Raw genomic sequence first — 14,924 nt, 5'->3', positions numbered from 1 at the left:
ACATTGCCATACAGTTTATACGATACCGGTCACTGATTATGATGTAGGTATGACAGGTGAATTCAACTGTCTTTGCTATCAAACTGCATCATTTTATAAATCAAATTAAAGCCCTTGAGTATTAAGAAAGCCAAAACTGAAAACCTTTTGTCATAGTACTTTCCGTAGCAAAGTTACATCTTGTCAAAGATTTACTTTCATCAAAAGATTCAGCTAACAAAACAGCATTTCGGGTGGTATTTTTAGATCTTAGTCTCATGATGATTTAACAGCTTTTCTATGTGGAATTGCTATCAAAATCCCTCTAAAATTCCATGTGCGAGTGTCTCATCACCATAAAAAATCATATATTTGGGTCAAGTGAAGTATAGACAACATATTTATGTAGGTTTCCTTCACCTAGCTGTTCTTTTAATTTCTATGTAAATATGTATTGTGTTTGGGCCCCGGTCTAGGCGAATTTGGCTGACTAGCAAATGTGTTAACTAAGGTTTGCCTCACATACCTATAAGGATCTTATATGTTGTCCTCATTCACAAACTGATACTATCTGTCCAATGGCGAGCGTCCGAATTTTGAGCCATTACAAGTTTACATGGTGAACAAAGTACAGCTGCACAGGCTAGCATGCTAACTCTAGAGAGTACTGACTCTTTATAGTTTATATTGCAGATTCAAAAGCCATGAGTGAAGACCCAGCATTTGCGCCACCACCCTACCCAGGTGGACCAGAGAGTGGACAACAGGCTCCACCTGCTGATTATAAAGGTTGGTTTGATGTCATCTTTCCTGTGATAATTTTTGGGTGGGTGCGGCGTGCCACACCCACCCTGTATTCTCTGACTATTGACCTACTTTTTCACATGCCGCAGTGTTGAGAAAATATTCGTGCCGGTTATATCCCAAACACCCACAGAGGTGATAGATTACGGCGAGTTTTGTAGTTATTACTTGATTTTGATATGTAAGTAATACGATAAAGTCGTCATAGGCAGTAATGTGTTTGTATTAAAAGAAATAACAAAAATAATTATTTAAGTAATAGAAATACTATTTGGAAATTGCAGCAAGATTTGCAGATGTTTTTATTTGAACAGTACCAGTTCACCAGTTTTGCTAGTTTTCCTAATCTTTGGGCTAAATTAATAGCATCGTGAAGGTCATATATATCATTTTATACTGACAGCTTCGACATGTACTTAAATACAGCTTGTATGTGCATTGTGTTCAGTGTGTACATAGGCTATTTACTTTCCAAATCTTGTGACAAATAGTGCTTGGTGATGCTTGTATAAGGTATTATAGACAAATTATTAGAATGCATGTGCACCAGTAGAAATGGCCCAGGTTGAATAAAATAAATAAACATATGAACGAATATTTTATTCCCTGGATTATTTTTGTTGGGACAAAATAATGATATAGTTTGACGCTTTGAAATACAGTTATGTTATTCATAATAAAGTTACAAAGTTAAAAAATAATATCGAAATATTGTAAAATCAAACATTTCCCCTCATAAGTTGCTATACAACATATTGAGGAAATTGATATGACAGATTTTTAAACTTTGATATGGAAAGATACCCCAGCCCTGTTGTCTCACCAGGGAAGATGAGCAGAAGTCTTTCTATCTGATGATAAAAAAAACTCTAGGTATGATTACGAAAATGTTTTAAATAACTATTATCTACAAAAGTTTTATAACCATGTTTTATATAAAATGTTAACATAAACGTCTTGTGTTATGATGTGAAGGGTTAATATAAAAACAGTTCCAACTGTTCCAACTGAACAGCAGAGAACAAAGGATAAGCAATAGATCAGATTAAAATCAGGAAAATATGACACAACCTCCAATGGGGAATAACAAGCGATAAACGTATAAAGTTAAAAACTCTTTTAACTTTGTTTATACGCTTTGTGTTATTCCCCTATTGGAAATCGATGTTGTGTCATATTTTCCTGTTTTTAATTGTGAACTTGACTTACTCATTCTTTCATTTCTCTTGATAATTTTTCATTTGCCCACCCTATTCCTTTTAAAGGAATTTTTATTTTATTGTAGATTTTCTTTTCAAAAGCAAGTTTGTTTCCTGTAGATGGCCAATGGCCTGAAACCTAAATGTGAATTTTTTCATTTGAAGAGTCAGGATGGGCTATATAATTTTGAGAAATCTTCTTTAGGGGTTAACAGGTTAAAAGGATTGCGAGCACCAACATGCTAGACACACCCCCACCACACTTTTGAACATGAGAGCAAGGGCTTAGGCAGCCAGCTGTGTAGGGAGTGTTTTACACCCCAAAATTTGTAAATACATGCCCAGTTTTGCCCACATGGCCTCTACTTTGTACACAAATCTTTTATTTACACACCCAAATTCTTGAATTTACACACCCAAACCTTCAAATTCTGTCTGAGAAGACCCTGCATGAGAACCTGTGATCATTATTTGTAGAATCCAATTAAATAGTGAATAGCTGATGGATCATTGATTATTGGTTAAAATCAACTAAATTAAAGCCATAATGTACGATCTTATAATATGAAATTGGTAAAAAAATTTTCAAACCTGATTTTTTTGCATACTTGTAATGTTTATACATGTGCCAACTTGCACCTAAATGGAATCGGCCAAATGTGTTTGACATATTAGACTCAGTACACCGGTCGATCTTACCGCTTCCGATGTTGATTAAGATACTTCTTGCATCGATCCCGAGATGCGGAAAAACCAATAGTCATTTTGTCCCACATAAATGAATAAATAACAAAAAAACCCCGATCCCCCGGTGGACTCACACAAAAGGTGACGTCACACCATATGACCGTCCCTTATCCTCTTTGGTCTCCGACTGACACAGACGTGCCTATCGATTGTTCATAGCACTGTGTATCAATTTCTCGACCAAGGCGAGATATACGGTTGTAGTTTCACACCTTAGGTAAAACCAAACCGGTATTGTTCGGTTGAGGATAGTTTTGACGACATTTTCTGGCGAAAAGTGACAAAAACAATCTAAAACTTAGCTACATATCGTGCCTCCGCTTGTATACGGGACACACGAGCAATTCAAAATGGCCGCTTTCGTTGGCGCCATTCATTTTGTTCCCCACGTAAAACAACCATTGCAGCCTGTAAGTTACAATAGATGTTTGTACATACACATGTACGGTAGGTTATTGTTGCTATGTTAGGGTGATTACTCTATCGTTATGTCTTCATTACCGTCCGATAAGACGAGTTAATCAGATATTCATACGGTGGGGCTTGGTAGGGACCCGTCTGACATTTAGTAATAAAGTTAGCCTGTCCTTACTTTACCACTAACGTTAGCGACCAGCCTCCGTGCTCAGGTTTGCTTTCTGGGCTTGAGTCGTGTGTTGGGGGGGTAGTGCCCCCCCCAACATGATCTCGCTACGCCTCGGCCCTGTCGGGCTTACCCTTCCCTGGTGGCGGAATGGGACCCACACCCGCTCTGTTTCACCCACGGGGAGTGCTCACGATCTTCTAGTTGTCTTTCTTTTGCTTAGGAAGCACTGACTATACGTCGGAGCAAAGTAGCAGGCAGCAGAGCGGTAACCACCAGCGAAAACCCTAGCGGGTTTGTAGCAGGAGGATACCAGTCGATACGGTAGATTCTGCTGTGACAGCCCCTATGGGTCATGGCAGGTCTGCTTAAGGGGCTCCGGTCCCCGGACAAGCAGGCGGTTCGTTCGGGGCCTGCTAGCGCGTCCAAAGGCTCAGCAGCCAGTGAAAGCACTGACTATACGTCGGAGCAAATTAGCAGGCAGCAGAGCGGTAACCACCAGCGAAAACCCTAGCGGGTTTTGTAGCAGGAGGATACCAGTCCTTTAGCAAAAATCCTCACGGGTTTTTAGCAGGAGGACACCCGTCTGTTGCAGGCATATCTACGGGCTCAAACAGCCACAGTAGTAGCCAGCGACGGGCAGCATGCAAGGGTACCCGGGCTTGCCTGGGTTGAACCCTAGCATGCATGGGTTCAGCAGAGACGATACCGCTGCTAACGCTGTGGGTGTAGTCTTAGCAGAACCAACTGGGGTTGTCCTGCGGCAGCGTTCCATGGCGGGACTGCCGAGTGATACCCTGGGCCCTAGAATAGCTGCTGGCTGTCCACAGGGACTGGCTGGCGATTATTCAGGGGTTGGGCTCGCAGTCTCTCACGGGACAGCGACCCAGGTGCATTCGGTGGCAGCTACAAAGACGAGCTACGGCTTGACTTCAGTGGTAGCCGCTATGCACCCGCCCATAGCTGCCGTGAGTGGTCCGCCACACACAGCGACCTTGGGCGAGGCTCTTGAGGGTAGAGTAGGTAGCTTGAACAGCCTAGGCTGATCAACAACCCACTTATGTCCTCGAGAGCCAGCGGAGCGTGGGTGATCCATTATCGTCAATGGGTCAAGTACCCTCTCTTGATCGATCACTGTCAAATCAACAGAGCATGGCTCCATTGATTGACGCTGCCTATTCAGGTGGCGAGGTGATTGATCGGGGGTATGCATGCTCAGCTACCCGTGATACTAGGCAAGCTCCCTTTAGCCAAGGGACAGCCGGTATAGCGGGGAACGCAGTGAGGCATGGGTACAGTGGTACTCAGCCGGGAGCCCTCACGGGTACCCACGCTGATACCGCACCGGTACCGCAGCACCCGCCTTAGTCGCCACAGTCTGTGTGGCAACAAGGGGGGGCGTGCTGGTACTGCAGTACCATGGGGTTACCCTGGTGGCGGATCCCTTCAGGGTCAGCTGCCGGCTGGGTATGCCCGTGGTACCCGTCGCAGGGTGTTTTCTTCCACGGTCTAGCACCGTGGCAAGTGTCGCCTAGCGATGGCCACGCAGTACCATCAGCTGTTGACCAGGCCAGCCGGCATGGGGCTAACCCAGATCTTGATGAGGGTAGGCCCCGTGCTGCTAGCGCTAGGACGACGGCTGCGAGAGCATGCGGCCCCAGTGGTGCCATGGCGGATACCTCAGGGTCTTGCGGGGAGTACTCCCTCTTCTGCTGGCAGGTAGTCGGCGAGCCACACAGTGGTTATGCCTTCTTACCCGCTTTCAGATGCCCGTCCCCAGTTACCGTCATCATCGGAGCATGATACGGATACTGTGGGCGAGGGAAAGGAGTCGGAAGCTGAGTCCGGTAGTGACATCACTACGATCTCCGTCCCCCGCTGCCCCGCGAGGGGAGCAACAGCACTGATCTTCCTCCGGACACCCCCTAAGGGGGAGTCCATGGAGGAGGACCAGGGGATCCTTTCAGTAGGATGCTCAGCTGCTGCTTCCTCACAGGGGACGCCTGCACTCTCATTCCCGGCAAACCTCACGGGTAGATATCGTGGGGCTGTCGAGCTCAGTAGAGCTATGACACCGCGTGCTTGCACGCTTCCTCTGCGTGTAACGCGGGAGGACCACAAGACCTACCTGAGGGGATCCGAGAGGGACCCAGATGTCGTCAAGCGTATGACGCTCAGACAACATCTGAGCTCTTCCGTGAGGTGAGCCTATTAGCGGTGCTAACAGCTAGCCTCAACGAGAGCTCCATGGGCCTAGCCCATAGGGTGTCCACTCAGCGCCCGGGGGTGGGGGCTGCACTCCAATCGCTCAACGCGATGGAAAGGCAGGGTCCTTTTTCTTTTTGGATCCTTCTGCGCTACGGTGGAGGACCGTGCAAAGAAGCTACCAACGGGAGCACTCTGAAGAAGTCGGAAACTGCCCTTACCATGGGTAGGAGCTCCGACTTCAGCAGGCCGTGCACCCCCAACAGTACCCGAGCCCACTACCTCTGCAGCACCCATTTCTGGGAGGCGCAAGGGTAGCACAGGAACAGCTGGTAAGCCCCGAAGAAGAGCAAGCGCTCTTCCAAGGGAAGCTAGGCAGAGCATTCCTGGGGGGCTCGGCGGTTTTTCCACAGGGGGATCTCCCAGTGGACGACCGCTTATGGCTTTCGCCCAGAGGTGGGAAACCATCTCTTTGGGCGCCTGGGTATGGTCAGTGATGAGTGGGGGTTACAGACTGGCAACCCAGTCTCCCCACATTCGTCTGCACATTTCAGAGGTCCACAGTAGTGCCGTCAGACGGCCCCCAGCGTCGGGCACTACTGACAGGGATCACACAGCTTCTCACGACGCGGACGATTGTCCCGGTCTACCCCCGTTCTACGGGTGATCTTGGAGCCATTGAGCCATTGGCTCCAAGGAAGACCGGCGACGGGAGTCCCATCCGGAACCGCAGGCTGTTGAACAAGTTCTTCAGGCCCAAGAGGTTCAGGGTGGGGACTCTCGCCGGTGCTAGCCTGCCCCATCAGGGGTATGGGAACAGCATCGCTAGATCTCTCGGACGCCTATCTGCATATGCCAATCGCCTCTCAAGATCGGAGGCATCTGCGCTTCTAGGTACAGGATCAAAATTACCAGTTTTGATACCGCCATCCGCCTGTCCATCTCTCCCAGGGTGTTTACACTCTTGGTCAGAGCGGTGGCAACGTACCTGAAGCACAGGGGTGTCAACATCAGTTGCTACCTGGATGTTTGGCTCATATACGGATGCACTCCACTGGAGACTACGGGTCTCATGGGGTTGATAGTCCGTAGGGTGCGGGACCCTGGATTTTTGATCAGCTCAAAAAAGTCCAGCGTGGTCCCGACGCAGACACCACTATTTGTAGGGGCTCAGATCACCCTCACGGAGGGGTTCGCGGCGCCCTCACCCGAGCGGGTGGCATGGATGAAGGTGGTAGGCCTAATGGCCAGTATGGTAGACCTCGTACCGTACTGCCGTTTCTACATTAGGCTTACCCAACTACACCTTCTAGCCTGCTTGCAGGCCCAGTCGACACCCAATATCCCTTGCGGTTCCGTTGTCGGAGATCGCGCGAGAGGAACTCTGGTGGTGGACCTATCAGCCCAATTTGACCCAGGGTGTCAGGTTTCCTGCACCCCGGTATGTCACGTGAGTGACGACCATAGCGCCAAAACGGGCTGGGGTCCACATCCACGGAGACTCCGTCTCGGGCCTATGGGGGCCATAGAGACAGAGTTTCACATCAACCTCCCTCGCTTACGAGGAGGTGATCGTGGAATCACATACCGTTGTCCTGACGGACAACACAACCGTGGTAGCCTACCCCAACAGACAAGGGGACTCCGGGCCACCACGATTGAGCCTGCATGCACGACACCTGATAGGGTGGTGCAAGTTCAGGCAGATTACGATGAGAGCGATACACATCGCGGGCGTCACCAGCATCCTCGCGCACAATCTGTCACGAGGAAGGGTGTCGGGACCAGCAGAATGGTCCCTTGCTCCGCAGGTCGCTCAGATGATCTTCAAGGGGATGTACCACCCCTCGATAGATCTGTTCGCATCTCATCACAATCATCCACTGCCGGTGTACTGCTCATGGGTCGCGGACCCCCAAGCATTCACCGTGGACGCTCTGTCCATAGACTGGGGAGGGATGACAGCTTATGCAGTCCCTCCGATCTCACTACTCATGAGGGTGGTGGCCAAGATCGGGTGGGAAGACTGCATGGTCATTCTGCTAGCGGCAAAGCCGCTGGCACTCCCGAGTACCAGATCTACTCCGGATGCCCGGAGCGGAGGTACCAGTCTATCACTAGAGCACCTGCAGTTAGCTGCATGGCCCTTACCAGGAACGCGAGCGAGGGATACTTTTCATCAGAAGCTGTTTTTCTCATCGCCGTGGCTAGACGGAAGTCTACCCTCCGTACGTATAGCCACAGTCTGGCTCCATACTACGCTTGGTACAATGAGACAAATAGCTCTCCCGCTAGAGCCTCTGTGCTGCTCGTTCCGGGGCTTCTGACAGAAAAGTTCCAAGCAAGACTTCAGCGGGCCACTGGGGCCAGCTATAAGTCAGCTGTCCTCTCCATTCACCGAGGTTTCGAGACGGGTCGACTATCATAGCCGATGGTTACCTTATTAGTCTACGCCTCGACGGTATGTTCAACGAGTGTCCACCAAAAAGGAAAGTGATCCTCCTAAGGGATCCCAACACAGTCTTAGATTACTTTAAGGGTCACCTTTTGACCTTCCGTCAAAAGCGGCTTAAATCGTAACTCTCAAGATGGCTTTCGGTTTGGCGTTGGCTTCGGGGTTAGCTTCCGTGTTCACAAACACTGGAGCGACACTGTTTCGGCGCTCTGTTCTCGTGGCTACGAACAGGCGCGGTGCATACCGACATTCGTCCCTCTCCAATCCCCAGGGTTGGGCAAGGTTCGGCTGAAGCCAAAGATAGGCTGGGGTGTCCGATAAGGCGCTGCAGCACTATTTCTTCCGAACACAAGCCTTGCGAGGACTCACGACCGCATTCATCACCCTTACAGAGCCTTTCGGTCCAGCCGCTGTCGCAATGGCTGGTCCAGGTGTTGGTGGAGTCCGGGGATCGCGAAGGTTTCTCGTCCCACGACCCACTCGACACGAGCTATCTCATCATCTTGGGTATACCGTTCGGTTGTCTAGCATGACATGAGAGTGCAACATCTAGCAGGCGGTGTCCCGGAAGCCACCTTCGCCCTTCTCTACGATACTTCCGTTTACGTTAGTAATCAGAGACGGGCGGGAGGTTTACCGGGACATTGTTCGGGCGATTATAATACGGTGGTGTACGGTACCAGGTTTTCAGACTATACAGAATACTCAGCATGGTAAGAACCAGTGTCGCTATTCTTAACCACCGAACTTATTAAGTAAGGAGGTTTATGTCTGTGATCGCGTGGTCTTTTTTCTTTTCCCGACCGTTGGGGGAAAATATTTTCTGACCTCGCGAAAACCATCGTTACCCGCTCCCGATCCCTGATCAGATGCTGACCAATCTTGTACCTCCATCCGTCGGTTACTTGCTAGATCGATCTTTCAGATGTTGATGCAAGAAGTATCTTAATCAACATCGGAAGCGGTAAGATCGACCGGTGTACTGAGTCTAGTCCCAAACAGAAATGTTTGGTAGACTCATAACCGTCGCGATCTTACCTTTCCGATGTTGATTATCCCGACCCGCCACCCCCTACAAGTTTGGTCCGAGTAGGGGATAAGGGATTTATCATATGGTGTGACGTCACCTTTTGGGTGAGTCCACCGGGGATCGGGTTTTTTTTGTTATTTATTCATTTATGTGGGACAAAATGACTATTGGTTTTTCCGCATCTCGGGATCGATGCAAGAAGTATCTTAATCAACATCGGAAAAGTAAGATCGCACCGGTTATGAGTCTACCAAACATTTCTGTTTGGGACTATTATAATCTAAAAATTATGATAATACCGTATTGTTTGTAATAAACGCCCGAGGCGTTGCATTTTTCAAAAGGGGGCCGTTTATTGGTGAATTGTCAGTGAAAAAAATTAAAAATTGGGTTAAATTTCCCGATACTCCTGTAGAAAAAAGGGATTTACGGCTATATTAATGGCGACACCCATTGAAAATATCATTTTTGTGGTAAATACATCATAATTTCACCCGTAAGTACATCATCAAGCAAGAATCTAGTGAAATTCTACCATAATTAGGCAATGGAATGGATGGAAGTGTGAGTCATAACAGGTTTTGTCCATGCAATTTACCGATCGTCCCTGACAAGACTGCATGACTGACTGATGCCAGTTTTAAGCTTACTCACACGATATAGCATGGAATTTTTGTCAATTTTTCACAGAAAAATTGGAGGGGCGTTATTAGAGGGGAGCGTTTATTACAAACAATACGGTATGTCCTCCCATAGACATGATTGAACTGCGTGTTAAATGGCCAAAATAACCAGTAATTCTTTCACTTAAACTTCTTATTTCAACCTAAAATGGACAGCAACCCTTCCCGTAAGTTATATAACTAATATTATTTCAACATTTTGAATAAAGAATAACAAAATCTGTGATCATGAACTCCTTAGGCCAAGGAAAGTCGATTTTGAGTTTCCCGTCACCCGCCCTCACTTCATTTCTGACCCTCACTTGAATTCATTATTGTGATTTTCCAAAAAATACCGATAAAAACTGGTTATACTTGCAAAAAAACATATATGAATATCCCTTTATTTTTTGTGGAAAAATCAAAACATGCATTTTGCTGTCAACCTTGCAGACTCTTTTTAATATACTTTTGAATCTCATTTGGGCTAAACATCCATCTTCAAGTGAGTGAGAGTATAATAACAACACATTATACATGCGTGTTGGTCTTATAATGAAAGGCAGAAAAATAATGAATAATGAATAATGAAAAAGTTACCTCACTTGTTTTCAGAAATTATGTGACGGGAAACTCAAAATTGACTGTTAGGGGCCTTATGGGGGATACTCTAAATGTACTGCTGGCTATGTTCTTTCTGGTTTTTTTCTTTTTATTTTGTCATTATGATTTACGAGGTCAGAGGTGTTACAACTGTCTTCTTTAGGGGTAGCCATAACCAGCAGGGGGACATGTGACACAAAACTTCGGACGCTTTGAAAGGGTGTATATCAATCTTTTGTCACAGTTCCATAACAGGGATTCAGGAGTGAATTGAAAGCAGCAGGCACAGTGCATTATGAGGCTATTTATACCAGCATGTTAGTTTCCAATATATATTCTAATATAGTTCTTGAGAAAAAGGCTGATTTATGATTTTACTTCCACAGACGACAATGGTTAAGTCATTTTTTTTGTTTGGTCCGTTTGTCAAAATGGAAACTTGGATGGCTTCCAAAATAAAGTAAATATAGTATCACATGTCCACGGACATGATGATTGATATCTGATTGATCAATGGCGTCTACCTAGCGTGCTATTAATTAAGATCATGATCATGAACACCTCCCAGGGAACTCCAATTCATGATACTCTATGAACTACTGGCTATCTTTTTTTCTTGTGTTTTGTCCTATTTTGATTTATCTTATTTATTGATTTGTCTTAGGACCGTGATAACAAATCCCAAACAAACCACAAGTTGCTGTGAAAAGCTTGTGCATGTGAGGGGGGTGATGGGCTATTCCAGAAATTAACAGCACCTACCCTTAAGGGGTGGGGTATGAACATTTGGACAGTATTTATTGTGGGACATTAGAGCACATCAGACATATCGAATTGCATTCTGAATACAAAGAATGTCTTTCTGATATCAAATAAATTTTATTTTTTTGATATTCACAATTTAATACACATTTGATGGCAAATCATTAAAAATTGATATTTTTGATATTTAACAGTACCTGAAGTAAACTTTATAAATCTAATGATTTATACTTAAAATGTATGTAGGTGGGATGAAAAGCCAACGATCAATTGAAAATTTTGACCTCTCGTATTGAAGATATGGATTTTTTTTCCCAAAAGACACAAAAAATAGGTCTTTTTGGGAAAAAATCCATATCTTCAATATAAAAGGTCAAAATTTTCAATTGATCGTCGGCTTTATTTTTTTCCTCCCAGCTACATACACTTTAAGAATATATCATTAGATTTATAAAATTTATTTCAAGGACTGTTATATATCAAAAATGTGAAAAATATCAAATTTTAATAATTTGTCATAAAATTTGTATTATATCATGAATTTCAAAAATGAAAATTATTTGATATCAAAAGACATGCTTCAGATTCAGAATGCAATTCGATACGCCTGAGGTGCTCTCATGTCCCACAAAATATACTGTCAAAACCAATAAACGCTTTTCTAGATCCCTTAAAAAGGAAAATAATTGGTGGATTTTCATAGGATACCTGTATAATTTATTGATTTCTTATTGCTTGAAAATAAAAATTAAGTCCTTACATAAAAAATGTTCAATTTCTTCACAGAATGTGGCATTATCACAAGCTAAAATTCTTAGTAAACCTGGAATTTTTAGCTTTTAGTAAATATTAATTCTACATGTGTGGCTGTAAACAATTTGAAAACAAATACTTATCCATGTATTTTATATACGGTATATTGTTTTTTGATCTGCTTTCACAAAGTAGGGCATAGGGGTAATACCCCCAATCAGAAATCTTGCCCCCCTATTTCCCCAGAAAAAACAAAAATTTACAAAATGTTTAGTTTTTGCAGCAACTTTGCACAACATTTGTGACACGATCAAGGGGAATGAGCCGGATGTCGCTAATATTGATTTTGAGATATTGGCAAAGAAAGTGTTATAATTCTTTTGTTTTATATTGTTTTTAGCGATTGATAAATTGACGTAACTTTGCAAAGAAAAGTCGTATCAACATGAGGTTTTCAGTTTCTCAAAGCTCTAAATGTTCTCTTTAGAAACCTATGTAAAACTCATTTTCGACCAGGGTCGACATGTGACTCATTCCCCTTGATCATGTCACATTTGTTGATTTTGCCCCCCCCCTCCCATTCACTTCCCCCATGCCCCCAGAAAAAATCTTTGCACCACCACTGCTTTTCGCATTATTTTCCTGTCAAATCACATCATTGTTGATAATATTACTTGTGGGGATACCACCAAGCCAGATTTGTGATAAAATCATGAAAAAGGCTTGAAAATGCTCATCAATTTCCTTGCAGAATGTGATTTTCTCTTGTAAGCTATTAAAATTCTTCTTAAACATGGCATTCTTAGCAATTTGAATATAAACAAAATTGTCAAAAAATTCAGCAATGTGGTTAAAAATTACAAAACTTGAAAACAGTTGGAGAACAATCATTTTGATATAGCCTATACTGTTCTTTGTACAAACATTTATTTACTTTTCCCCCACAGATCCAGCCTACCCACCACAAGGGGGCCCCTATCCAGGCGCTCAACAACAAGGAGGTTGGTTACCCCCACAACACGGCTACCAAGCTGGCCCCCCCACAACAAGGCTACCAAGCTGGCCCCCCACAACAAGGCTACCCTCCCGGCGCCGGTCAAGTAACATACACAGCCGGCCAGACGGTTGTTGTCCAGCCTACCAGTGTAGTTGTTCAGCAGCAGATCTTCAGGGATTTCCCGGTGGAATGCGAGTGCCCGAACTGCCACAATCGGGTCACCACGGTGGTGAACCATAGCGCTGGAACTTTTGCCTGGCTACTGTGTCTCATCATGTTTCTGTTTGCGTGAGTATGATGTTTAATTGTTGTGACCTGGTCACCTCACTACTGCTTGGCTAAAATCAGTGGCGGCACCAGGAATTTTTTTTGGGGGGGGGGGGCATTTGGGGGGCAAAGTGAATTTCAGAGGGGACAAAGCTGACAAATTTTGCACAAAATTGCTGCAAAAAGTGGAAATTTACGTAATTTGGGGCGTGGGGGTTTTGCCTCAAAACTGGGGGGGCAAGAAATTTTGTTTTGGGGGCAAATTCCTCCTTGCCACCCACCCCCAGTGCCGCCTCTGGATAAAATTCCACTTTAGAGGTGACGCATATGTAGGGCTGTTAAGACACTCCTTTTCACCATCGCTGTCACCCAAAGACCCATTACCAGCACATGCTGTGTCACCCAAAGACCGCATATTTTTCCTATCTGTCACCCAAAGACCTAGACATTATATTTCCATCTGAACAGCAACGAGCCTCATCTATAACTGATTTTGGTAATTCTTTTGAAATAACAAAGCCATTTGAAGTCATTTAGAACTAGAAATTCAATTTTCGAGGCTTCTTTTTGATAAGCTAAGGGAAAAAAACAGACTGACTCCTATCCAGTATTTTCATGTATTGGCAGTACACCAATATCTTTTTCCTTGTTTTTTTTTTTTTTTTTTTTTTTTTTGGCTTTAACTTACGGGATCTGGAATGAGCATTTCAACAGTATTTTTTGTGGGATATGAGAGCACATCAGACATATCGAATTGCATTCTGAATACGAAGAATGTCTTTCTGATATCATATAATTTTCATTTTTTGAAATTCACGATATGATACAAATTTTATGACAAATTATTAGAATTTGATATTTTTTTCTTTTTTTATATATAACAGTCCTCGAAGTAAATTTTATAAATCTAATGATATATATTCTTAAAGTGTATTTAGCTGGGAGGAAAAGCCGATGATCAATTGAAAATTTTGACCTTTCATATTGAAGATATAGATTTTTTTTCTCAAAATGACCTATTTTTTTTGGTGTTTTGGGAAAAAAAATCCATATCTTCAATACAAAAGGTCAAAATTTTCAATTGATCATCGACTTTTCGTCCCACCTACACTTTAAGTATAAATCATCAGATTTATAAAGTCTACTTCGAGTACTGTTAAATATCAAAAATATGAATTTTAATCATTTGCCATAAAATGTGTATTACATTGCAATTTCAAAAAATCAAAATTATTTGATATCAGAAGGACATTCTTCAGATTCAGAATTTTGCCCCCCCCCTCCCCCAAAAAATCCCCCAATGCAGTGTTGCACATCAGACATTTTTGATGAGTAGCATTATTAGCTTGCACTACTTGATTTTTGTTACATTTGCACACTTCACTGTATATTAAAGCCTTAATGTACGATCTTTTTTCAGAATATACCTTTATTTTTTTCAAAACCGATTTTTTTTTTTGCATATTTGTAATACTTACACATGTTCCAACTTAAATCTATGAGCAAACTGTCAAATTGGCCCTATTTGTAGTAAAACAGGATGATTTTCTGTTGGTCCGACATATTATCATAATTTTTCAGATTATGATAATATGTCGGAACGGGTCATCGCAAATTGTAGTCTCCTCTGAAACCATTTGGTTATGCTCCTCCACACATGTGGAGGAGCGTAACCAAACTGGCTGCGTGAGGAGACTAACTCTGAGGCCGCACTTGCCGTCCTAATCCAAGAAGTGCAAGATCTTTCGAGGTGACGTTTATGATGTTGTTTCTTTGCAAATTTCCCATGTTTTTCGTGCATCCAAATGTATTGGGAACTTTCATAATAATTGCATACCGTATTAACTATTTTATCATTTTGGAAGAAAAAAAATTGTA

The 14,924-nt window shown here is 43.8% G+C and overlaps 1 protein-coding gene across 1 annotated transcript in view; it reads left to right on the top strand.

Annotated features, from left to right (window-relative positions):
• Positions 1-683: 683 nt before the first annotated feature.
• Positions 684-14,924, top strand: part of LOC140163775 (cell death-inducing p53-target protein 1-like) — a 28,170-nt gene continuing 13,929 nt past the window's right edge. Inside the window, exons 1-2 of the mRNA XM_072187091.1 lie at positions 684-791; positions 12,730-13,067. Coding sequence (XP_072043192.1) covers positions 684-791; positions 12,730-13,067 — 446 coding nt within the window. The remainder of the gene's footprint in view (positions 792-12,729; positions 13,068-14,924) is intronic.

The sequence above is a fragment of the Amphiura filiformis genome, chromosome 11 (assembly GCF_039555335.1).
Source record: "Amphiura filiformis chromosome 11, Afil_fr2py, whole genome shotgun sequence".
Classification (NCBI taxonomy): Eukaryota; Metazoa; Echinodermata; class Ophiuroidea; order Amphilepidida; family Amphiuridae; genus Amphiura; species Amphiura filiformis.
This window is presented reverse-complemented; position numbering and strand designations above follow the sequence as displayed.